The 25249-nt window shown below is 47.3% G+C and overlaps 1 protein-coding gene across 1 annotated transcript in view; it reads right to left on the bottom strand.

Annotated features, from left to right (window-relative positions):
• tsen15 (TSEN15 tRNA splicing endonuclease subunit) overlaps positions 1-630 on the bottom strand; it is an 83838-nt gene extending 83208 nt beyond the window's left edge. Inside the window, exon 1 of the mRNA XM_070886215.1 lies at positions 216-630. Coding sequence (XP_070742316.1) covers positions 216-332 — 117 coding nt within the window. The 5' untranslated portion in view covers positions 333-630. The remainder of the gene's footprint in view (positions 1-215) is intronic.
• Between the last annotated feature and the right edge of the window lie 24619 nt (positions 631-25249).

Raw genomic sequence — 25249 nt, 5'->3', positions numbered from 1 at the left:
CCACCCACCCCTTCCCCCGACGACTATCTGTCCCACCTGTGACAGGGACTGAGGCTCTCGTGTTGGACTGTTCAGCCACCAAAGAACTCATATTTGGAGTGGAAGCAAGTCTTCCTCGATTCCGAGGAACTGCCCATGATGGTGGGGTCTGCAGGCAAGTGGTGCACAGCCCAGAGCCCGAGCCCAGTCCCACCCAGCCACGCCTCTCTCTGTACCTTGGGATGATGCACAACCCCCTCGGGCCGCTCCTCTCCCTCTCCCGCCGGCTCCTCGCTCTCTCCCTCTCCCGCCGGCTCCTCGCTCTCCCTCACACTCTCTCCCCCCAGCTCCATCACCGGTGCATCCCGCCTTCACTCCGCCAGCGTCACACCGATCCCCGCACGGGGAGCAACGTGCGGCTGCTCAACAATGGTTCCGGAGTCCGGGAAAATCAGACAACGTGCTGGTGCGCCGAGTGAGCCCAACCCTTTCAAGCTCTCATTGATCTCTGCCCTGGCCACGCGCACTCTTTCTTCAGCTTGCTTTGTATCTGCAGCGGGTTCGGTCTCTTTTGGACTGAGAGTTGTTTTGTTTGTATGCCTGTGTGTCTCCCACTCTGAAAGGTGCTGGTTTGCAGTCGGTCACATTCATTTTAAGCTTAACCTCAGTTCTACACCCCCCAGCCCTGCTGTGGACAACGCCTGTGTGTTGCAATGAAAATATCTCACAGATTTCCTGTTATTAACCCTTTGAATACTTTTGCCGTTTTCATCAAGAAACACGTTATCTTTAATGATTTCATCTAAACTTGAATATTGAGTGTTAAAAATTAAAGAGAGAACCTGATTGTAAACAGCACCTTTCATGACCTCAAGATATCCCAAGGTGCTTTAAAGTCAATGAAGTATTTTGGAAGTGTAGTCACTGTTGCAATGTAGGAAACACGGAAGCCAATTTGTACACAGCAAGGTCCCACAAACAGCAATGAGATAAATGACCAGATGATATGTTGCAGTAATTTTGGTTGAGTGATAAATATTGGCCAGGAGAGAGCTCCCCAGCACTTCTTTGAATAGTGCCATGGAAGTCCGACTGCTGCAACTACAGAGGAATCTTCCCTAGGAGCACAGACGCGCCAACATCCCCAGCATTGAAGTACTGACCACACTTGATCAGTTCCGCTGGGCAGGCCACATTGTTCGCATGTCAGACACGAGACTCCCAAAGCAAGCGCTCTACTCTGAACTCCTTCATGGCAAACGAGCCAAAGGTGGGCAGAGGAAACGTTACAAGGACATTCTCAAAGCCTCCCTGATAAAGTGCAACATCCCCACTGACACCTAGGAGTCCTTGGCCAAAGAACGCCCTAAGTGGAGGAAGTGCATCCAAGAGGGCGCTGAGCACCTCGAGTCTCATCACCGAGAGCATGCAGAAATCAAGCACAGGCAGCGGAACGAGTGTGCGGCAAACCAGTCCCACCCACCCCTTCCCTCAATGACTATCTGTCCCACCTGTGACAGAGACCGTGGTTCTCGTATTGGACTATTCAACCACCTAAACTCATTTTAAGAGTGGAAGCAAGTCTTCCTCGATTCCGAGGGATTGCCTATGATGATGAGAATCTTTTACATCTACCTGAGAGGGCAGGCAGGGACTTGGTTTAACATCTCATCCGAAAGACGGCACCTTCAACAGTACAGCACTTCCTCAGTACTGTACTGAAATGGTAGCCTGGTTTATGTGCCCAAATCACTGGAATGGGGCTTGAACACACAATCTTCTACTCCGAGGCAACATTGACTATAATTTAATCAAATAATTTCAGTATTTGATAACAAATAAGAACAGGTTTGTCAAACACAGAGTCCTGAAAATGGCAACCCAGCCCTCTAGACCAGAAGGTCCCAGGTTCAAGCCTTCATCTGCACTGCGTTACAAAGTATTTACAGCACAGAAACAGGCATTTGGCCCAACAGTTCCATGCCAGTGTTTATGTGCCACACGAGCCTCCTCCCATCCCTCTTCATTTAACCCTATCAGCATATCGTTCTATTCCTTGGTCCCTCATGTGCTTATCTAGCTCCCCTTGAATGCATCGATGCTATTCATCTCAACTACACCCTGTGGTAGTGAGTTCCACATTCTAACCATCCCCTGGCTAAAGAAGTTTCTCCTGAATTCCCTATTAGATTTATTAGGGACTCTCTAATATTTATAACCCCTAGTTCTGGTATCATCCGCAAGTGAAAACATTTTCTCCAGCTCTACCCTATCAAATCCTCTCATACTTTGAAAGACTTCTATAAGGTCATCGCTCAGTCTTCTCTTTTCTGGAGAAAAGAGCCCCAGACAGTCCGTGTCCGCATGCAGCAAGACTTGAACGGCATTCAGGCTTGGGCTGATAAGTAACATAGGTGGAAGTAATATTTACGCCAGACAATGACTAGCTACAAGTATATCTTGCGGGCCTGGGCCATTGGAGGGAGCAACGTGCGGTGGCCCGGCGCGGTCCTGGCCTGCAAGACCATCAGCAGGCCGGGGCCATTAGAGGGAGCAGCGTGCGGCGGCATGCCACTGCAGGGAGCATTATGTGCTGCTGCAGGAGGGCTACGGCTATGAAGAGGGCGACTGGATTTGATGTCACCCAAATCCAGGTCGCTGATTGGAGTGCGAGCAGGTACAGCTGGGGTGGTGAGGTCGGGGCAAAGAAGCGGCAAGAGTTCGGAGAGGGACGTGGTCGGGGCCCAGCAGAGACAAGGGTCCAGGGGCAGCACGGGCCAGCCCACACTGCGTTATGTGTGCGAGCTAGGTCTATGCAGCAGAGCTGGTCTCCAGTCGTCTTGGTTAATCCTTGCTACTGGGCCAAGACCTAGCTCTGTCAAGCCCATGTGGTGGCTGGTGTGCAACGGCCACCACACGTTAAAAAAATCTACGTACAGGCATCTTCCACCCTTCACGATGTAGTTCGGGATCCGGAATATTATGTCCTTCATTGAAACACCTGTGAACTCATCCCTTTTTGATGTGGAAGCAAGTCATCCTTGTTTCGAGGGACTGCCTATGATGATGATGATGATTATGACAAGTATATGCGAGGCCAACCTTGCATATACAGTATCACGCTCCTTTGCCCCGACCTCGCCGCTACTGCTGTACCTGCCCACGCTCCAATCACTGACCTGGATTATGGTGAATCCAGTCCAATCCAGTCGCCCTCTTCACTGACGTCGCCCTCCTGCACCGGCTCGTGCTGCTCCCTGGAGTGGTATGCTCTATTTAAGGCTAAGGAGCAGCGAGAGATCATGGAGCGACATGATCAGGGGCCCAGGAGAGGCGTGGGTTCAGGACCCAGAAGAGCTGAGGGCCCAGGGGCAGCACGAGCCAGCCCACACTGCGATGTGTGTGCGCACTAGGTCCGTGCAGCAAAGCTGGTCTCCAGTCATCTTGGTTAATCCTTGCCACTGGACCAAGACCTAGCTCTGTCAAGCCTGTGTGGTGGCTGATGTGAAATGGCCACCCCACATTAAAATTCCACACATCGGCATCTTGCACCCTTCAACATGTAGTTCGGGACCTATAATTTTAAGTCCTTCATTGAAACACCTGTGAACTGATCCCTTTTTGGTGTGGAAGCGTCATCCTTGATTAAGAGGTACCACCTAAGAAGACGAAGAAGAAGAAGACAACAAGAGAGTCTAACCACCACCCCGTGACATTCAATGGCATTACTGTCATGTATCTTACATGGCCACTGTTGGTACTATATCAAGATGTGCCACCAGAGGGCACAGCAGTGGGAGACTCATAGGTTACCTGTACAGATGTGCCTGGCCTAGTATAAAAGGCAGGCCACCAGGTGTGATCCTCACTCTGGAGTTAACTAATAAAGGACTAAGGTCACTACAGTTCAAGTGCAACATATTGCCTTGTGGAGTCATTGTTAGAGCATCTAAGGACACAACGACTGTCGACGAGAATATGAACTTTCACGTGGAAATGGCTACCCTTGGTACGTTGCAGCAGTTCGCCGATGGTGATAATTGGGATGCCTTCGTGGAGAGGCGAGAACACTTTTTCACAGCAAACGAACGGGCAGGAGATGCCTCAGCCACACTGGCTGATAACCACCATGCTATCCTGCTAACCAGTTGTGGGCCCAACGTCTATGACCTCGTCAGGGATTTGCTGGCACCAGCGAAGACAACGATCAAGTCGTACAAGGGGCTCGTAACCCTTATCCAGGAGCAACTCAAGCCCAAGGAGAGCATCCTCACAGTCAGACACCGGTTCTATACCCACCGACGGCCCGAAGGCCAGGAAGTCGCAAAGTACGCCGCAGACCTCAGGAGGCTGGCAGCACCGTGTGAGTTCAGCTCCCATCTCAACGAAGCACTGCGGGACATTTTTGTCATTGGAATTGGCCACGAGGGCCTTCTTCACAAGCTACTGTTGGCGGATACCACAGTCACACCGAAGAAGGCCATCTCTGTGAGCCAGTCATTCATGACCTCGACCTGCGGCTCTAGGCAGATGTCTCATTCTCAGTACTCAAACCCGGCAGGTACTGTGCACAGAGTGGTACCGTTCAGGAGTTGGACTGTAGAGCGCGAACCCTCTCAGGGAAGAGAGAACAGGCCCCCAAGTCCCTTAACTCAGAGTCCGCCGAGGGGGGCTAATCGAGTAGCACCATGCTGGCGTTGCGGAAGGAATCACAAGGCTCACCAGTGCCATTTTAAAGACTATGTTTGCAAAGGCTGCAGCACAAAGGGCTACCTCCAGCGAATGTGTAAGAGAAATAGGATTCACTGTGTCGATGAGGAGTCCGCAGATGGCCATGAATCCAGCGTGGATTATGAATTGGTTGACAGAGAGGCAGCCCAGTCCCATGGGGAGGTACATAGCATGTTTACCTGCACCACCGAGTGCTCCCTGCTGAAAATGGAAGTTGAGATAGAGGGAAGTCCAGTCTTTATGGAATTGGATACAGGGGCAAGCCAGTCAGTGATGAATCAAGGATCCTTTGAGAGGCTATGGGACAATCCGGCTTAACGACCCGAGTTGGCCCCGGTTCAGGCAAAACTGCGCACCTACACCAATGAAATCATCCCAGTCATTGGTAGTGTGAATGTAAAGGTACTCCATGATGGCGCGGTGCACAAGTTACCTCTGTGGATTGTTGCAGGTGATGGACCAACGCTGCTCGGAGAAAATCCAGTGGAAGTGGGAAGATTTCACCCCTCCAACGATCGAAGCCCTCTGCACTCGGAGGCAAAGCAAGCCCTCACCTGAGGGTGGACCTGGCACCGATGAGCTGACCAGCACAGCACCCGAGACTCAGACCGCCCTGCACGACTGCATGGAGATGATCCAGCTGAGACGACCCAAACGCATCTTGCAGGCTCCAGTGGCTGGACTCAGGAGAAAGAAAATTGGAACCAGAGGTGACTTCCCAACTGCAGAGGCAGAACCCAGGGAGAAGAGGAATACCACAGTCAACATCGTGGACGAAGAAAAGATGGCACCCGAACCACAAGGTGCAGCGCTGAAGGTATTGCGCCCTTACACACTACAGCAAATCAACACGAGGCACATACTGGAGACAAGGTCACTCTGTGACCTGTACCTTTATTCACAGGACCAAGAAGTGATGACCCTGCGTGGGGCCTCCCTTTATATACCTGGATGACCAGGTGAGAAGTGTCTCCCACAAGTTCACCCCCTGTGGTCAAGGTGTGCATTTCTCAGGCGTATACAGTGTACAGTGTTGTTACATAAAGGTTACAGTTATGTGAGGTTACAAACATGACAGAAGGAGCAACACGTGGCACCAAACGGAGAAGCGGATTCGGGTAAAGCAAGCAAGGCTGTTTTAAAGGAGGCCTGCAACCCACTACAATTAAAGGGACAGTTCCACACAATTAAGCAATGTAACAAGAATTGTAAGTTAGAGACTAAAGGTGTAACGGATTATGTAAAATGTGTAACTGGCCATGTAAAATGTGTAACTGATAATCAGAACTGTATACATGCAAATAGCGAGGAAAAGTCACGCGATTATGTACAATGTGTAATTGATGATTTGAACTGTACATATGCAACCAGCGAGGAAAAGTAGCGCGATCATCATCGGACCCCGAGAATGTCCATCATAAGCAAGGAAAAGCTGTGTGATGCAGGACTCCCACCCCACACAGCCAATGCAATGGGCAGACACCCATCGGATGCTCACTGGTCCAGCAAGCTACCCAATGCTGTAGCCTACGTCCTGGGGATTAGAATCATGCACCACGAAGTGTGGCCACAAGCAGCCAACTCACACGAGATGCGAAGCAAGCGACCTCAGCAGGGCAACGGCAACGGTAGTGGTACCATGCCTTGGGTCAGCGATGGCACCAACTGCTACGAGCCCAGAGGAGCAGACTGTACTAAGGCCATACCCCTAGATGTAGGGTCACCCGCCACTGTTTCCCCAGAGGAAACAAGCACCAGCCAGGATCTCAAACCAAGCGACGCTCAGGCCAGCGAGTCAGCAGTTCCCTGTGCACTGCTAGATGACAGCTCCCCAGGGAGCAGCTGGGACCCAGGGCGTAAAGAAAGGACATAGGGTGGGTGGGGGTGTCACAGACATCTGTGAACCTGCCTGCCGCTAGGGACCATGGCAACAGCCCCGAGAGCAGGCTATGCGAGCCAACCGGCTTCCCACTGCCAGTACAGGGCACTGAACCGCCACCAGACTGCAGGGACACCACCCACAGGTTTGCCAGGCCTAGTATAAAAGGCAGGCCACCAGGTGTGATCCTCACTCTGGAGTTAACTAATAAAGGACTAAGGTCACTACAGTTGAAGTACAACACACTGCCTCGTGGAGTCATTGTTAGAGCATCTAAGGACACAACAATTACCATCACCAAATACCCCACCATCAATATCCTATGGGTCACCATTGACCAGAAATTCAATTGGACCAGCCATATAAATACTGTGGTTACAAGAGCAGGTCAGAGGCTGGGTATTCTGCAGCGAGTGTCTCACCTCCTGACTCTCCAAAGCCTTTTCACCATCTACAAGGCACAAGTCAGGAGTTTAATGGAATACCCTCCACTTGCCTGGATGAGTGCAGCTCCAACAACACTCAAGCACCTTAATACCATCCAGAAAAAAGCAGCCTGTTTCATTAGCAACCCATCCACCATCTTAAACACTCCCTCCCTCCACCACCGGCGCATCGTGGCTGCAGTGTGTACCATCTGCAAGAAGCACTGCAGCAACTCGCCAAGGCTTCTTCGGCAGCACCTCCCAAACCTGCGACCTCTACTATCTAGAAGGACAAGGGCAGCAGTTGCATGGGAGCACCATCACCTCCACATTCCCCTCCAAGTTATGCATCATCCTGACTTGGAAATATATTGCTGTTTCAAAATCCTAGGAACTCCTGCCCGAACAGCAATGCCCATATCCCCATAACAAATTTAGAAAATGTAGATACTTATTTTCCAAGGAGTGTGTGACCGCTTTCTTCTTCCTACCAAAATGTACTAATTTTGCCAATTTACACACACATTCTGCAAGTTTACCAGCTGATATCAGCCAAGGGCAGCCTTAGGATGCTAGCATTCCTCCCAGCACCTTTAGGCTTGATAGCAGAGAATTGGCTAGGAGTCCTTATCTTATCTATTGAACACCTACTGGGGTTATAATAATCCAGCAACTTTCATGATTTTTTTAAATTACTGTGGCAGTCTACAAATTACCAGATTTATTGAATCCAATTGCACAAGTTTCCATGGGCAGGGGGTGGGGTGGGGTGGGGGGGGAGTGGGTGCGGGGGGTTGGTGGTGGTGATTGAATTCATAACCTCTGATTTAGTAGCCCAGTACCATAACCCTTAGATGCTGAGAGGTTGTTTCCCCTGGCTGGAGAGTCTAGAACTAGAGGGTAGAGTTTCAGGATAAGGGGTCGGCCATTTAAGAGTGTGATGAGGAGGAATTTCTTCACTCAGATGGTTCTGAATTTTTGTAATTCTCTACCCCAAAGGGCTGTGCATGCTGAATCGTTGAGTATATTTAAGGCTGAGAGAGAGAGATATTTGGACTCGAGGGGAATCAAGTGATATGGGATAGGGCCGGAAAGTGGAATTGAGGTCGAAGATCAGCCATGATCTTTATGAATGGTGGAGCAGGGTCGAAGGCCATATGGCCTACTCCTGCTCCTAATTCTTATGTTCTTATGCTCTTACCTCTTTGAGAATGGGGTGAGGCCTCTACTATCACACATCCTGCTGATCTTACTGTCTGACTCATTCATGGCCACTTAGTTGGGATATTGGAAGAGCAGCCAGTGCCATGGAACATTATGGTAGCAAGAGTCTTTGAGAGAGGAGAGAAAAGTTGGAAGATCGGAGAAGAAAGTTGAGCCTTTAATACATTCATGTGGTGTGCAGTATATATTTATCGAAACCTTCTGATGTTTGTTGACAATGGTGTTGCTTCTCTCAGCACTTCAGAAGTTACATAAACAACAATATAAGGAGCCAGAATTTGTTGTGACAGGGCATATAATGGCTTCTGTTGTTAGTTAGACTTGCCCTTGCAAGTTTAATTTTTCAAATATTTTGTGTGGCATGTTGCTGAAAATGTGAGTTGATAATTTCGCAGCAAGGGGAAACTGGGCATCTGGGACCTGAGTGAACAAGACAAGCAACTCTGTATCTCCTTAACCCAGATTGCAGGATTGTGAAATTAACAGAGCAATGACTAAGTGTAAATTAGAGTGGGTAAATTCAATGTCAAATTTAGGTACATAAAGAGAAAAAAGGGGGCTATTTTAACCCCAAAAAACAAATGGGGTTGGGCACGGGTGGGAGGTTAAAGAGGTCCCTCAAGGCCTACGATCCCCCCTCTAGCCTCTGATCCCCAGCCGCTGGCCACTGATCCCCCCTCCGGCCTTTCAACCTCCATCCCCCCCACTTCTGGCCCCTGATCAACTTCTGAGCTGTCCCCCTCTGCCCCTCCCGCACACACCTTCCAACCTGCCACCACCGGGCCCCGATCACCTTCCGACCAGCCTCTCTCCAGCACCGATCATCCTCCAGCCTTCTGACCTGCCCTCCTCCAGCCCTGAGCACTCTCCAACCTGCTTGCACCACCCCCCCCCCGCCCTCTCCTCGGGCCCCCGATCTCCCTCTGGCCTCAGATTCCCCCCCTCCCCACCCCTGACCCCAGCCCGATCCCTCCCTCTCTCCTCCCTGCGACCTGGTGCCACTGGCCTACCCGCCCGACAACCAGCTTCACAATCCCCAGCCTCCACTTCTGTTACCCGCCTCCAAATTAAAATTCTGGACAAAGAGAGGAAAAGAAAGACTGGATTAAGAGAAGGAAAAAGAGGCAGAAAGAAGAAATAAAATAAAAATACATTTAAAATTCTACACTTTTAAAATCTCCAACAACATTTAAAACCCAAATGACTGAGACTCCACAGTTGTAATAGTTAATTTTTAGTGCCAAAGAAGTTAACTGACAGTAATAAAACACTTATCACATCGTCAAAAGGTTACTTTCGCTTGTAATGGTAAGACTTAACTTTCTGTGGTGAGTTTAGTTCATATCTACTGCAGAAATACAGCAGCTTTAGGCTGCTCAATGCATTTCAATGATGAGGCAGACAGCGAGATGCTGGAGACTAACCGAGAAGCGCCTTAAATTTAACAGCAACGTTTGGATTTCTGCGTTTAACTGAATCTGCCCTCGCATTTGCGCTTAATAATGTTGGACGCTGTTAGCCTTCTCATTTTTTTGACAGAAAATTATGGGCCAATGTGTTTTTAAGTGAATGAAAAACCCCACGGGTTTTAAAGCTGGACATTTCAACTAGATGTTGAAGCAAACAGAGTTCTACAAACCTTGTTGGATAGAAATAACTGATCCTTGGCTGGTCGTTTACAGAATTTGTTTTCACAAATGCAAGAATCACAACCATTGTTTGAGGTGGTAAACGCTGAAGGGGTGAATATCCTCTCAATGGAAAATGGGAGAATGACGTGACATTGTCAATTTGCATGGTCCCATGATTTTGTCAGTAGGCTGTTGTTGTTTTTGTATCACAGTGGAAGTATTCACAGGCTGACAGGCTGCAATGTGAACAGTTTTTCCATGGCCGTAATCATCTTTTTAAACCAGCTGATAGAGTGTTTCTTTGATACAGTAGGTTTATTTTACGGGCTTCCACAACTCACCAGATGCAACTATCCCACTAGATATCAACCCAGAATTTAACCAGATCATCTGTTTTAGTGATGTTGGTTGAGGGATAAATATTGGCCAGGACACCGGGGAGAACTCGTCTGCTCTTCTTTAAAATAATGCCATGGGTTATCTTACATCCACCTGAGAGGGCAGACAGGGCCTTGGTTTAACTTTTCATCCAAAAAACAGCACCTTCGACAATACAGAGCTCCCTCAGTACTACCCTGGAGTGTTAGTCTACATTTTGTGCTCAAGTCTCTAAAGTGGGATTCAAGCCCACAATTTTCTGAGTCAGAGGCGAGAGTGATACCCACTGAGCCACGGCTGACACATCATTATACAGGCAAGCTGCAGATGGTCATGAAAAACTGACAGCGCTCACAGGCCCTGCTACTTCTCTGTTCCCCAACAGGTTTGGCCACATAGCTCCCTCGAAGCTCCAATGCTTCACCCACATGGACAATAACTGGTCACGTGTCGGGAGGATTGTCACCAGGGCTTCAGATCTGTTCGTGTTCGGAGCCAAATTTTCCTGTAAGCGAGAAGAAAAGAGAAGACATGATTATAGTATTGAAGGCTGGGCACAGTCTCCTGTAATAGTATTTTGACACATAAGGCTATATCAAGGGCAGAAAAAGGCAGCTGTAATCAGTTCAGGAGACTTGCTCATGCATGGCACTCTGTGATGGATGGGGAATTTTGCAGCTAGCCAGTGAAACAGTCAAGGGAGCAGGGGTCAGTGGTTGAGAGTGCAGCCCTAGAGCTCCATGAGAGTGACGAATGAAGGAATGCCACATGTATAAAGAAAAGAAAGGAAAACATTGTAAAAAAACATATTTTTTAATGCTTCAAAATATTCAACCCATTTATAACATTTTTGAGTAATTTGAAACAATAGGTACTCCATGGCAAAGCTCTAAGTGACATACTTTTGAGTATTTATGCAATAAAATGCCACACCCAGATATATCTATCCATGAGAACATTATTTGTTTTGTGCCCTTGATACACTCATAATAAAGGATGAAACTGAGTACTGTGAGCAATGAGTAAGTATGACCTTAGCTCCTTTAATAAGACTCCAGAGTGCAGGTACCTCGTGGGTGGACTGCTTATATAAAGTGTTCCCAAGGGATGCTGGGATCCCTTGGGACTCCAACAGGTAGGCCCTCTGGTGGTGGTGTGATCCAGGTTACCAAGGGTTAAATACATAACATCACTCCCTCGTAAAGTTACTAGTACACTTATTTACAGGGTGAGACGATCTGGGGCTTTTCGCTCCCTTGTCGATCGTTTCGGTACAAATACGGGTGTGAGTGGGTTGGTCAGTTCTTCACTGGGCTGCTGGGCAGCTGGCCTTGCCAGGCTGCTGGGGATGATGAGTTCGGCTTCGTGGTCAACCATGATGTCAGTTGCCACTTGTGTGTATGTTGGCAGGTCAAAGTTGATGGCGTCTTCTTCGGGTTGTTCGTAGCTGTTGGTGAACCGCAATTTGATTTGGTCCAAATGTTTTCTGCATGTTAGTCCATTGGCCAATTTGACCTAAGACACCCTACTCCCTTCTTTGGCTATGACCGTGCCATTGAGCCATTTGGGGCCATGTCCATAATTGAGTACAAACACAGGTTCATTGACCTCAACATCGCGTGACAAATTTGCGCGGTCATGGTTCATACTTTGTTGATGCCGCCTGCCCTCGACGTGATCATGGAGATCAGGGTGGACAAGAGAGAGCCCTGTTTTGTGCGCCCTTTTCATGAGCAGCTCTGGTGTGGTAGCTGAGCAGCACTCAGGATAGCCGGGTCTACAGGGAGCCTTCTGACATGCATTTCAAGCTTTGCTTGATGGTCTGAACTGCCCGTTCTGCCTGGCCGTTGGATGCGGGCTTGAACGGGGCAAATGTGATGTGCTTGATCCCATTGCGGGTCATGAATTCCTTGAATTCAGCACTGGTGAAACACGGGCCATTGTCACTGCCTAGGACGTCAGGCAGGCCGTGTATGGCAAACATGGCTCGTAGGCTTTCAATGGTGGCCGTGGATTTGCTTACAGACATTGTTACACATTCAATCCATTTTGAATAAGCATCCACGACAACCAAGAACATTTTGCCTAGAAATGGGCTCGTATAGTCCACATGGATCCTCGACCATAGTTTGGAGAGCCACGACCACAAGCTTAGTGGTGCCTCTCTGGGTGCATTGCTCAGCTGAGAGCAAGTGTCACACTCATGACTCTAAATCACACATGGTATCTGGCTATGGCTTTCATCATTACAATGCCTGGGTGGGTGCTGTGTAGGTCACAAATGAACGTTTCTCTGCCCTTCTTGGGCAAGACCATGCAATTACCCTACAACTGATAGTCCGCCTGCAAGGACATTTCGTCTTTGCGCCTGTGAACGGCTTCATCGCCTCCTGCATCTCCGCTGGGATGTTGGACCAGCTCCCATGGAGGACACAGTTCTTTACCAAGGACAGTAAAGGATCCTGGCTGGTCCAGGTCCTGATCTGGCAGGCCGTAACGGGTGACTTTTCGTTTTCGAATGCATCCATTACCAGAGCAAGTCCGCAGGCTGTGCTATTTCGATCCCTGTGGTGGGTAGTAGTAGCCAACTGAGAGCATCAGCGCAGTTCTCTGTGCCCGGTCTGTGGCGGATTACATCGTTGTATGCCGACAGCATGAGCGCCCATCTTTGGATGCGGACAGAGGCATCCTTTGCTCTCAGAGAATAGCGATATGAGCGGCTTGTGGTCAGTTTCAAGCTTAAACTTGAGACCAAACAAGTACTGGTGCATTTTTTTCACCCCATAAACGCACGCCAGAGCCTCTTTTTCAATCATGCTATAGTCCCTTTCAGCCTTGGACAGACTTCTGGATGCATAAGTGACCGGTTGCAAAATCTCCGATTCATTAGCCTGTTGTAACACACGCCCGACCTCATATGACGACGCGTTGCAAGCTAGCACTAATCGTTTACATGGGTTATACAGGACAAGCAGTTTGTTTGAACACAACATATTTCTGGCTCTTTTGATTTCCCCCATACCCAGTCGTCTCCCTTGCGCAGTAGCACATGTAGGGGTTCTAGCAAGGTGCTTAACCTGGGTACGCAATTACTGAAATAGTTGAGGAGTCCCAGGAACAACCGCAGCTCCTTCATGTTCTGCGGTCTCGGCACGTTCTTGATGGCCTCCGTCTTGGCGTCGGTGGGTCTGATGCCATCTGCTGCGATTCTTCTTCCCAAGAACTCAACCTCTGGCACCAGGAAAACACACTTCGAGCGTTTCAACCTGAGTCCCGTGCAATCCAACCGACTAAGAACCTCTTCCAGATTCTTCAAGTGCTCAATGGTGTCTCGACCTGCAACCAGTATATCGTCCTGGAAAACCACAGTGCATAGGACTAACTTTAGCAGACTCTCCATGTTCTGTTGGAAGATTGCCGCGGCCAACTGAATCCCGAACGGGCATCTGTTATCGAGGAACAGATTTTTGTGCGTGTTGATGCAGGTGAGGCCTTTCAAAGATTCCTCCAGCTCCTGCATCATGTAGGCCGAGGTCAGGTCCAACTTGGTGAATGTCTTCCCTCCAGCCAGGGTCTCAAATAGGTCATCTGCTTTGGGTAGCGGGTACTGGTCCTGTAGTGAAAAACTTAATCGTTACTTTATAGTCCCCACAAATTCTGAACGTGCCGTCACCTTTAAGTACCGGGACAATCGGACTGGCCCACTCGTTGAATTACACCAGCGCGATGATGCCTTCTCGCTGCAGCCTGTCCAGCTCAATTTCCACTTTCTCACGCATCATATACAGTACTGCCCGTGCCTTGTGGTGGATGGGTCGCGTACCAGGAACCAAATGGATCTTCACTTTCTCCCCCTAGAAGCTTCCAATGCCTGGCTCGAACAATGATGGAAATCTGCTCAGAACCTGGGCACATGAGGCATCGTCGACGGACGAAAGCGCTCGGATGTCGTCCCAGTTCGAGCGGATTTTTCCCAGCCAGCTTCTGCCAAACAGTGTGAGGCCATCCCCTGGCACAATCCACAGCAGGAGTTTGTGTACTGCTCCATTATAGGAGACTTTGACTTCTGCACTGCCAATTACAGGGATTTGTTCCTTGGTGTAAGTCCTGAGCTTGGTTTGAATGGAGCTGAGCTTGGGCCTGTGTGCCTTATTGCACCACAGCCTGTCGAGGGCCTTTTTGCTCATTATGGACTGACTCGCACTTGTGTCCAATTCCATGGATACTGGAATTCCTTTCAGTTCAACTTTCAACATTATTGGTGGACATTTCGTGGTGAAGGTGTGTACCCCATACACTTCTGCCTCCTCGGTTCGCGTTTCCAATTCAGCCTAATCCACAGTGGATCGATCTTCCTCTGCAACGTGGTGGTTTGCAGAGTTTGCAGGGTTTGTAGCTCGCCTGCACACTCGCAGGAGCTTTCCAATTGTTGTGCAGCCGTTGCACGCATAGTGCTTGAAGCGGCATTGATGGGCCCGATGATCACCTCCACAACGCCAACAGGATGTTAACTGCCTCGCTTTAATGATTGATGGCGGACTCTGGGTCATCTGAGGTCATGCAGCAGCCGGCGTGTACCTTCTGCCATGTATATTCCTGCTCGCAAACGACGTTACTTTATGCACAGTACTGGCCGAAATTTCTTTATGCTGCAAAATTTGTTTGGTGTTGTCGCTGGTGGACAGAAATGCCTCGGCTATCGTTATGGTTTTGGTCAGATTCGGAGTTTCAACAGTCAATAGTTTGCGAAGGATTACCTCATGGCCAATACCAAGCACAAAAAGGTCTCTCAGCATTTGTTCTAGGAATCCATCAAATTCGCAATGTCCTGCGAGGCGCCTTAGTTCGGTGACGTAGTTCGCCACTTCCTGGTCGTCCGACCGTTGACACGTGTAGAACCGATACCTCGCCATCAAAACGCTTTCCTTAGGATTTAGGTGCTCCCGAACCAGTGTACACAATTCTTCATAGGATTTAATTGTTGGTTTTACCGGAGCTAGAAGATTCTTCATGAGGCCATAGGTTGTTGCCCCACAGACGGTAAGGAGGATCGCCCTTCGTTTGGCAGTGTTCTTGTCCACTTCCAGCTCGTTGGCCACAAAGTATTGGTCGAGTCTCTCCATGAAAGCCTCCCAATCATCTCCTTCCGAGAACTTCTCCAGAATACCAACTGTTCTTTGCATTTTCGCGCGGTTGTTCGTTATCTCGCCGCCAATTGATATGCTCATAATAAAGAATGAAACTGAGTATTGTGAGCAATGAGTAAGTGTGACCTTAACTGCTTTAATAAGACTCCAGAGTGCAGGTACCCCGTGGGTGGTCTGCTTATATACAGTGCTCCCAAGGGATGCTGAGATCCCTTGTGACTCCAACAGGTAGGCCCTCTGGTTGTGGTGTGATACAGGTTACCAAGGGTTAAATACATAACAGCCTTTATTTTTATCTTGCTAGGTTATGGATCCACAGGCACCAGTAGCACTCCGGTACTCTGCCCGAGTGCTTCAAATTACAGGAAAGATGTGATTGCACTGGAAAGGGTGTAGAGGAGATTTATAAGAATGTTGCCAGGACTGGAGAATTTTGGCTATGAGGATAGATTGGAGATGCTGGGTCTGTTTTCATTTGAGGGTTGAGGTGTATAAACGTATGAGGTGCCTGGATAGAGTGGATATGAAGGACCTGTTTCTCTTGGCAGAGGGATCAACAACCAGGGGACATAGATTTAAAGTAATTCCGGGGCAGTTTAGAGGAGATATGAGGGGATTTTTCTTCATCCAGAGGGTGGTGGGGGTCTGGAACTCACTGCCTGAAAGGATGGTAGAGGCAGAAAAACATACTTGGACATGAACTGAAAGTGCCAGAACCTAGAGGGCTACGAACCAAGAGTTGGAAAGCAGGATTATGCTGGATAGCTCTTAGTCGGTCGGCACGGACACGATGGGCCGAAATGGCCTCCTTCCGTCCTGCAAATTTCTATGATTCTATGAAATGTGAATCTAGTCTGTGACTGTCAGCAGATTGCATGACCATTGAGGGCAGCATGGCTGAGCTCAGTCTTGTTACCCAAAGTCCATACGCACGTCCAATATGGGTCTTTGGACAGCGATCAGAAGTGGGAAATCGTTCCCAAATGCTGTCCTGGCTGTGTTCAGCCAACTCACCACAAACTGGGCATTTCTGGTCTGTTTGCCTCAGTGCCTGATAGAGAATTCAAACAGGCTGCAAAGTTGAGAAAACACAGACCCCTGCCTACATGAGAGTTAGCACATTGCATTGAACTATAACTCACGCTTGACATTTCAGGACTTTTGGAAGCAAGCCAAATATGGGCTAACAACGCATCAATTGAGCCAATAAGGTCAAAGGAGACGAGCTCACTATTGTGAATTGATCCGGGTATAAATACAGCCATCTTTTGCCATGTGTTTTAGAAGGACAAAGGACCTGGCATAAAGCCAGCAGATTTTTGCAGCTGCCAGAATAAAGTTATGTTAAACTATCACCGGAGCTCGCATCTCATTGAAAATTAAGAGATCTAACAATTTTGGCGTCACGAACAGGCTCGCTGAGGGAAGAAACTGAATTTTGGACATCGGACCTACATACTGAGGTAAAGACTCCTCTTTATAAAAGTCCTCGGTCAATTGTCTAAATTCACCTCCCCATCTACGTGATTCCGAAAGCCTCCGGTTTGCGAACCCGCCAGTTGGTAATCGGCTCGAGGTCCCATAGACGTCTAAACTTTGGCAGTGTGTTAGTTAATTCATCACCGACCCACTGATCGGCTGGAAAACCTACGACTCAAGACCCCAGTAAAGAAATTAGTACTATGGCAGCAGAAGATAAGAGCAAAGAATTGTCGACAATTGTTAAAGGCGGGTGGGCACCACCTCAGGTTTCGATAGACGAAATCCTCGAACAGTTGAAAGAATACATAGAGCAACAATTCGACTTATCTAAAACCTGTATTAAGAGCGAATGAAAATACGGTACCTCCAAAGGACAATGGTCCTTGGACGAGATCAAAAGGGTCTGGGGAAAAATGACCCGTATGAAAAATAAAGAACGATCCAGATGGTCCCTTGCCATTATGAGACAGATCCGACAGCGGAATGAAATTATAACGCATTCCCAACATGGTAGGGACCTGACCAGTACAAAGGACCAATTGCAAGCGGTTTGTGAACAACTGAGACAGAAAAAGCTTGAATTTGAAAAGTTGGAAGTGGAAGTTAAAGATCTTAAAGGTGAAATTAAAGAATGAAAAAAATCATTAGGTCAAGAGACAGTAATAGGAAAAGGAAAAAGTAACGGTCAATTCCCAGGGTACCCATGTTTGGATAAATTAAAAGCGCAAACCCGAAGAAACGACCGAGGAATAGATACGGATTCTGAGTCCTCCGACGATACAGGGTCGGAGGATAAAGAATTAGGGGTGCGTTTTGCTCCGTTTAAAAAAAGACGAGTTGTAGTCAAATCAGAAGAGACTGTGGATGAGGGCGGAAACAAAAAAACAAAGAAAAGGCTGTATGAAAAATATTTAGTTCATGATCTGGCAGACCCAGAGAAAATTGATAAATGGTCCAAGGAGTTGCCCAATCCAAAGAAAGGGAGAGTGAAAACGTGGGACCAATTGGACCACTTAAGAAATATATATCAACTTCATCCCTGGGACGGAGTGCAAATTTTGACCATAATGGTGCCAAAAACACAAGGAAGAAAATTGCACGACAAGGTAAAAGAAGCTTTGGGGCAGGATGAGCAACAATTAGAGGCAGGGTGGGATGCGATTAAACACTGGCTGCAAGCCTTCAGGCCAGCTAAGACAGACTGGGGAAAAATTGCAGCCTGTCAACAGAAAGGAACAGAGGAGGTCCTGGAGTATGACGAGCGGTTTAGATGCACGTGGCTAGAACATTCAGTTATGAATAATACGGATGAGGAAATGGATGAACAAGAGTTTGGAGCCCTGTCCAAAATGCTGAAGGTAGTGTTACCGGACTGGGAAGGTGGAGGAATTATCTTTGCAGCTTTGGTGGATTGGTGTAACCAATTAGACAGGGATATGGGAGTTAAAGTCCGAGCTGTGCATGCTATGGGATGAAAATCCCAGAATTCCGATAAACAGTCATTAGGAAAATTACCCGGAAAATATCATTATTGTGGGAAAGAAGGTCACTGGGCCAAGACGTGCAGGACGAAACAGCAAGGTCATGGCCGGGGAAGAGGACGCAGCCAGGGATACAATTCAGCCAACAAACCAGGCTTGTCATAAGATAACGACCTCATAGAAGCATTTAAGCGACTGACAATACAACAACAGAAGGAGTTACTTGGGATAGCAAAAAACGATTAGAACCCGCCCTGGCCCCCCTCCTCACACTAATACAACAAAGGGGAGATGGGCTATATATAACTGTGAGGGTGGGCGATAAGGATGTGGACTGTCTTTTAGACACAGGGGCGGAATTAACATGCTTACCCCTACAATATGGAGACACTTTGCCATTGGATGGTAGAGCACGTACAGCCTATGGAGTTGGGGGCCATAAAATGGAAATTAAAAGGACAACACCGGTACTTATAGGGCTGGGTCCACATGAACTAACCACGCCGGTCTGGATAGGCCCAGTAGATCAATCCCTTTTGGGAATGGACTTTCTAATCCAAGTAGATTCATCGTTGCATTTCGAGGATGGTCGGGTGACATGGTCAATTTGAAGAAAGAAGAATTGAAGGAACACCCGATATGGGCTAAAGATAAGAACGATTGTGGCCTACTCCAGATGGAGCCTGCATCATTTACCGGGACCAAGCCTCCATGCACTAAACAGTATCCCATCAGTCCAACTGCCATCGCGGGAATCTTACAGGTTATTCAGCAATTGGAGAAACAAGGGGTGCTTATTAAAATGCATAGCTCCTCCAATAGCCCCGTGTGGCCGGTACAGAAATCTAATGAGACTTGGCGTTTGACTGTCGATTATAGGAAAGCTAACCAGTGTATTGATCAAAAAGCTCCTTTGGTCGCAGATCCCTCCACCATTTTTAATGCCCTCAAACCGGAACATAAATACTTCTCGGTTATAGATATGGCCAACGGATTTTGGTCGGTGCCTCTGGCACCGGAGGTTCGACAGTGGTTTGCTTTCACGGTCCAAGGACAACAGTATACTTGGACCCGGTTAGTGCAGGGTTTCCACAACAGCCCTACGGTATTCCACATGGCTTTACAAAGCCATTTGCGGGAATTACCTCCTCTGTCATCCACAGTCATCCAATATGTGGATGATATCCTGCTAGCTTCAAACACGGAAGAACAGCATGAACAAGATTTACGAGCTTTGCTGGACCACCTTTGGCTGAAAGGACATAAAGCCAGCATCGACAAAGCACAAATATCCCAAGAAGAGGTTGTATACCTGGGACAAAAGATTTCACAAGGAAAGAGAAAACTTACCCAGGATAGAACTGCAGCCATTCGGGCTGCTAAAAAACCTACCACTATTCAGGAACTAAGGTCTTTTTTGGGATTGTGTAACTTTAACAGAAATTGGATTGACTCCTTCACACAGCTTGCTCAGCCATTGAATGATATCTTAAAGGGGAAACGTGCCTCTAAAGAAGCCATCACCCTCACTAAGGAACAGCAAGAGGCCTTCCTGAGTTTGAAAAAGGCTTTGTGTTCGGCACCGGCTCTGGGAATCCCCAACAGTGGTAAGCCATTTACCCTGTTTGTCCATGAGAAAGAAGGATATATGAAAGCTATACTGACACAAGAACATGGGGATCGACAAAGACCTATTGGCTATTATTTGGCAAAACTGGATGCGGTAGCCCTCGGATGGGGAAGTTGCCTAAGGGCCATGTAAGCTACATGTCGAGCGGTAATGATCACTGCGGGTCTAGTCCTCGACCAAAAACTGATTGTCAAGTGTCCCCACACTGTACACGCTTTGCTGTCTATGAATAGAATGTCTCAGGTGACGGCAGCTAGATGGACCCGCTGGACAGCAGTTTTGAAAGCTCCTAATCTCCATATCGTCGAGGCCAGCCTGATTAATCCCGCAACTATGCTCCCGATGTCAGAATCGAGGGAGCAAGAGGGGGAAGAATGTGAAGTGCATGACTGTGTGGAGATTTTAAAAGAAACAGAAGTAGCAGCCTAAGCAGCAGAGGAGCCTCTGCACAACCCAGACCTCATCCTGTTTACAGATGGTTCCTCCTTTGTGGACAATGGTACCAGAAAAGCAGGATGGGCAGTTACAACCTTATATGGGGTAGGGGCAAAAGGATGTTTACCCTCAGGAACGTCAGCACAACAGGTCGAGTTACGGGCCCTATCAGAAGCATGTCGAATAGCAGAAGGACAGACAGCTAATCTCTACACAGATTCGCGTTATGCTTTTGGAGTCGCTCACAACTTTGGTCTGTTATGGCGGAAAAGAGGATTCCTCACTGCTGCTGGTACACCTATCCGAAATGGAAAAGAAGTCCGAGACTTACTAGAGGCCATATAATTACCTCAGAAAGTGTCCATCCTGAAGTGTAAGGCCCAAACCAAGGAAAATACCACGGAAGCACAGGGAAATGCCCCAGCCAACTAGACAGCTAAAGATGCCGCCTCACAGGGCGCTCCCTCAGAAGAACCAACACAGATGTGCAGATTGAAAGCACTCAGGACTCTGACACAAGACCTTCAAACAATGCAAGGCGAGTGCTCCCGAGAGGAAAAATGGACATGGATTGAGGCCGGAATTAAGCTGTGGAAAGATGGTGTCTGGAGACAAAGAGTTACCGACAAGTCAGTCGCGTAACAAGCGCTTATGCCTTTTTTAGCCCAATAGATCCACTCATGGGGACACTTGGCCTCACAACAGATGACGGCACGGTTCCAGAAAAGCTGGTGGGGTTGGGGATTTAAAAAACATGCCCAGCTGGTTGCAGACCGCTGTGTGGCCTGCCAGAAAAATAATTCTGGACCCATCACGGTAATGCCCCAACTGAGGCCCCCTGCCCCTGTCGGACCATTCCAGCATCTGCAGGTCAATTATATATCTCTCCCTCCATGGCAAGGATACACTAGCATTCTTGTCATGGTCAACAGATTCTCTAGATGGGTAGAAGCTGTCCCAACTAAAAGAGCCACAGCCAATCACACTGCAAAGGTCTTGTGTAAGGATTACATTCCCCGGTGGGGAGTCCCGAATAGCATTGACTCAGATCAGAGAACACACTTCACAGGTGCTGTCTGCCAAGAAGTCTGTAGGTTACTGAACATTACGTGGGATTTACACTGTCCTTATCACCCACAATCATCAGGACAAGCAGAGCGAATGAATCGAACTCTGAAACAACGGCTTGCCAAATATCACCAAGAAGGAACACCATGGCCCCAGGCACTACCAATAGTGCTATGTAGCATTAGGGCAACCCCAAACAGAACTACAGGTCTAAGCCCATTTGAAATTATAACAGGAAGACCCATGTCGCTGCCAGGAACTATTGATTTACGGAAAGCTGATGTTCACTTAATGAGTGACACTCTGTTATCATACTGTCAGAACCTAACCAATGCTATTAGTTCTGTTTCCCGACAAGTATCGGCAGCTTGGGGTAATCCGCCCAAAGGAGCACATGACATCATCCCGGGAGTCTGGGTTTTTGTGAAAAAGTTGCATAAAGAACCTTTGGGTGCCAAGTGGGAGGGACCTTATCAAGTGTTATTGACCACCCAGGCAGCTGTTGAAGTCCAAGGAAAGAAAGCCTGAATCCACGCCTCACACGTTAAACGAGCACCCGTAACTGAAGCTGAAATCTGATAAGGACAATTACTTTTTGCCAAAATGTATAAGTTTACTGTACTACTGACTGCAAGTATTCTAGGCATTTGCCTGCTTCTTACTAGCCGACCCTCTGCACCAAAGGGAAATAGCAGAGTACCCAGGGAATTACATGTAAGTACTTTTTTATATATGTCATACATTTATGCCAAACAAGGTAACATTTCTAGTTGTTGGGTGTGTGCGCATATTCCTATTCACTCAAAGGGAGGGATTCCCTTGAGGCCAATTCCCTTGAATATCTCGGAAATGGCTGAGTGGATAATTAATCAAAACAAAATAGGTAATGCGTTTCAGGATACGGAAAACTGGGCACCTAAATGGAAGTCAACAGGTTACTGACTACCTTTGAAGGGGGATACCAACCGTGCTACAATAATTTCAAACGGCCCCCATTTTTTGTTATCACTAATACAACGGGGGTCGGAAGACCGGGGGAATCGGTCTGTCTGATTAGAAACATCAAAGGAGGCCAAAATATGGGGTATAGTAACTGCTCCCGGAATTATAATATAATCAAGCCACGGAACCGTCCAAACTGGGCTGATGTGGGATTCTTAACGTAACGGGGATCCTGAATAAAACAGATGGAAAAGCCTGGACAGGCCCCGGAGTGTTGCTGACAAAGAAACAGCTAATATTCATTGCCTATAATGGCACCTATTGGGTGTGTGGCCACATCCCTTCGCTGCCCCAGAATTGGATGGGATCCTGCTATTTAGCCTACATTGTGCCATATATGTATCATATAAAGTCACTGTTGGAACATCTACACCGTCCTAAGAGAGCTATCACAGAAACAGAGAGTTCTTTGCCATTCTGATCCCCAGGTATGGGACCGCCAAACTGGCAAGGGAATCCATTAACATGGCATCCGTTGTGGAACGGGTAGCCAATGATACCTCAGAGGCCCTAGTTAAAATCAATGCAGAAATGGTAGTAATCCACACAGTAGCCCTACAGAAGAGACTGGCCCTTGACTACATCCTGGCTGAAAAGGGAGGTACTTGCGCCCTACTCGGAACTGAGTGTTGCACATATATCCCAGATAGTTCCGAAGAAATTACCCACTTAGTGGAGCATATCCAAAAGGAGGTAGAAAAACTTAAGCAACCCCCATCATTCATTTTGTGGAGCGGAGCCACTGAATGGCTAGATTCAATAGGAACTTCATTGGTGGAAGGTTTAATTCTATTCGTTGTAATTATTTTACTTTTATATTGTTTGTTTATGTTGATTAAATGTTGTTGCAACCAGGCGGCTGTAGCTGCTGTCCCGCAGGTGAGACACTTTGCAGGTCCCAGCAGACTGTCTGTACATGGCGCAGGGGTATGTTATGCTTAAGGGAAGGTTGTTTACTGGTTGAATTAAGATATTGATTTGGATTAAATTGGAATGAGGTTAATTAACCTATTAAAACCAGACTTCCATTGTGGCCACGATGGAATTCGGGTTGGTGTAAATTTGTGTGGAAGCTACTAGTCCAGACATGTGGCGAAACACATCAACAAATTTTAGAAGGAAACTCTATTAACATGTATGAAATTATTTTGTAGAATGTTTAACCAGTGATACCTGATGTTTTATGGTTCAATTTGTGAAAGAATCAAAGGGGGTTTGATCGAGAATTCAAACAGGCTGCAAAGTTGAGAAAACACAGAACACTGCCTACGTGAGAGTTAGCACATTGCATTGAGCGAAAACTCACACTTGGCATTTCAGGACTTTTGGCAGTGAGCCAATTGTGGGCTAACAACACATCAATTGAGCCAAAAGGTCAAAGGAGGCGAGCTCACTATTGTAAATTGATCCGGGTATAAATACAGCCATCTTTTGCCATATGTTTTAGAAGGACAAAGGACCTGGCATGAAGCCAGCAGTTTTTTGCAGCTGCCAGAATAAAGTTATGTTAAACTATCACCGGAGTTCGCATCTCATTGAAAATTAAGAGATCTAACAGTACCATACTGGAACATGAATTGAGCAATGAATCCCACCAGAGGAGCTCATAAAATACTTGAGTAAAAGAGTACTGTAGTGGATCTTTTAAACTCTCTATTCAGATGGCCCAGTATTTACTTTTCACTTGCCAGATTAAATTGTTCGAGGCAATGGTTGAAATAATACATGGAAACTGTTACATTAGACTGATTCAACATCGATGAAGAACTGGTGAAGCACAGGTGAAGGACAGTGTTGAAGCTTGTACAGCTAAGTGCAACTGTGGGTTATGACTATGTGTATGTTTGGTTGAGGACGTCACCTTTGGAATGCAGCTGGTAATGAATGATTAATGTTAATCGTAATGTTGAATTAATATACTGAAATATTACCCAATTCTGAGAAACATGTGTTTACTTGTGGATAATCGCCTCTCTTGGGAGAGTAATGCACTACGAGTCTTTGCACTATGATTTTCACTCCAAAATAACACACTGCAACATAAATCCAGTGTGAAATCAGAGTACAAAGACATTAAAACACACTCTACTTCAGCTGTGCTGCTTCATTGAGACCCACTCAAAGGAGTATTCGCAGACAATTCAACATAGAGGATATCACGGCCAGTTCTGATTCTGCCCTGGTTATTTTCCTTGACGGTTGGCTGATTGTTCTGTACTTATGCACTGAACTGTTTTATGTTTGTGTTTTTATAATCATAGCAAAACAAATTGTCCCAATGGCTCACTAGGTACTGGCGGGAATTTGAGTGATGCTAATCAGAAAACTCCCAAGGTTGGTTTGGGGTTAGCCGATCTCAGCTCCCTTGGGTTAGGGATGGAAGAAAATCAATCATGGTCTCTGCTCATAGGTGCTATCTAGCGATCATTTACATTAACGATTTGGACTCAGGAATTGGAAGTACAATTTCAAAATTTGTGTATGACACCAAATTGGGGGCTGTAGTTTACACAGAGGAAGACTGCGACAAAATACAGGAAGACATTAATAAACTCGCAGAATGGGCATGGAATTGGCAAATGAACTTCAGTATAGATAAGTGTGAGGTATAACGTTTTGTTAGGAAGAACAAGGAGGCCAGATACTTCTTAGAAAATAACTGTCGAAATGGGGTAGAGGAGCAGAGGGATATAGGGTACAGATGCACAGATCACTAAAAGTAGCGATGTAGGTTAATAAAGCCATTAAAAAAAGCAA

The sequence above is a fragment of the Pristiophorus japonicus genome, chromosome 8, assembly GCF_044704955.1.
Source record: "Pristiophorus japonicus isolate sPriJap1 chromosome 8, sPriJap1.hap1, whole genome shotgun sequence".
Taxonomy (NCBI): domain Eukaryota; kingdom Metazoa; phylum Chordata; class Chondrichthyes; family Pristiophoridae; genus Pristiophorus; species Pristiophorus japonicus.
The sequence above is the reverse complement of the archived record's forward strand: the minus strand, read 5'-3'. Positions and strand labels throughout refer to the sequence as shown.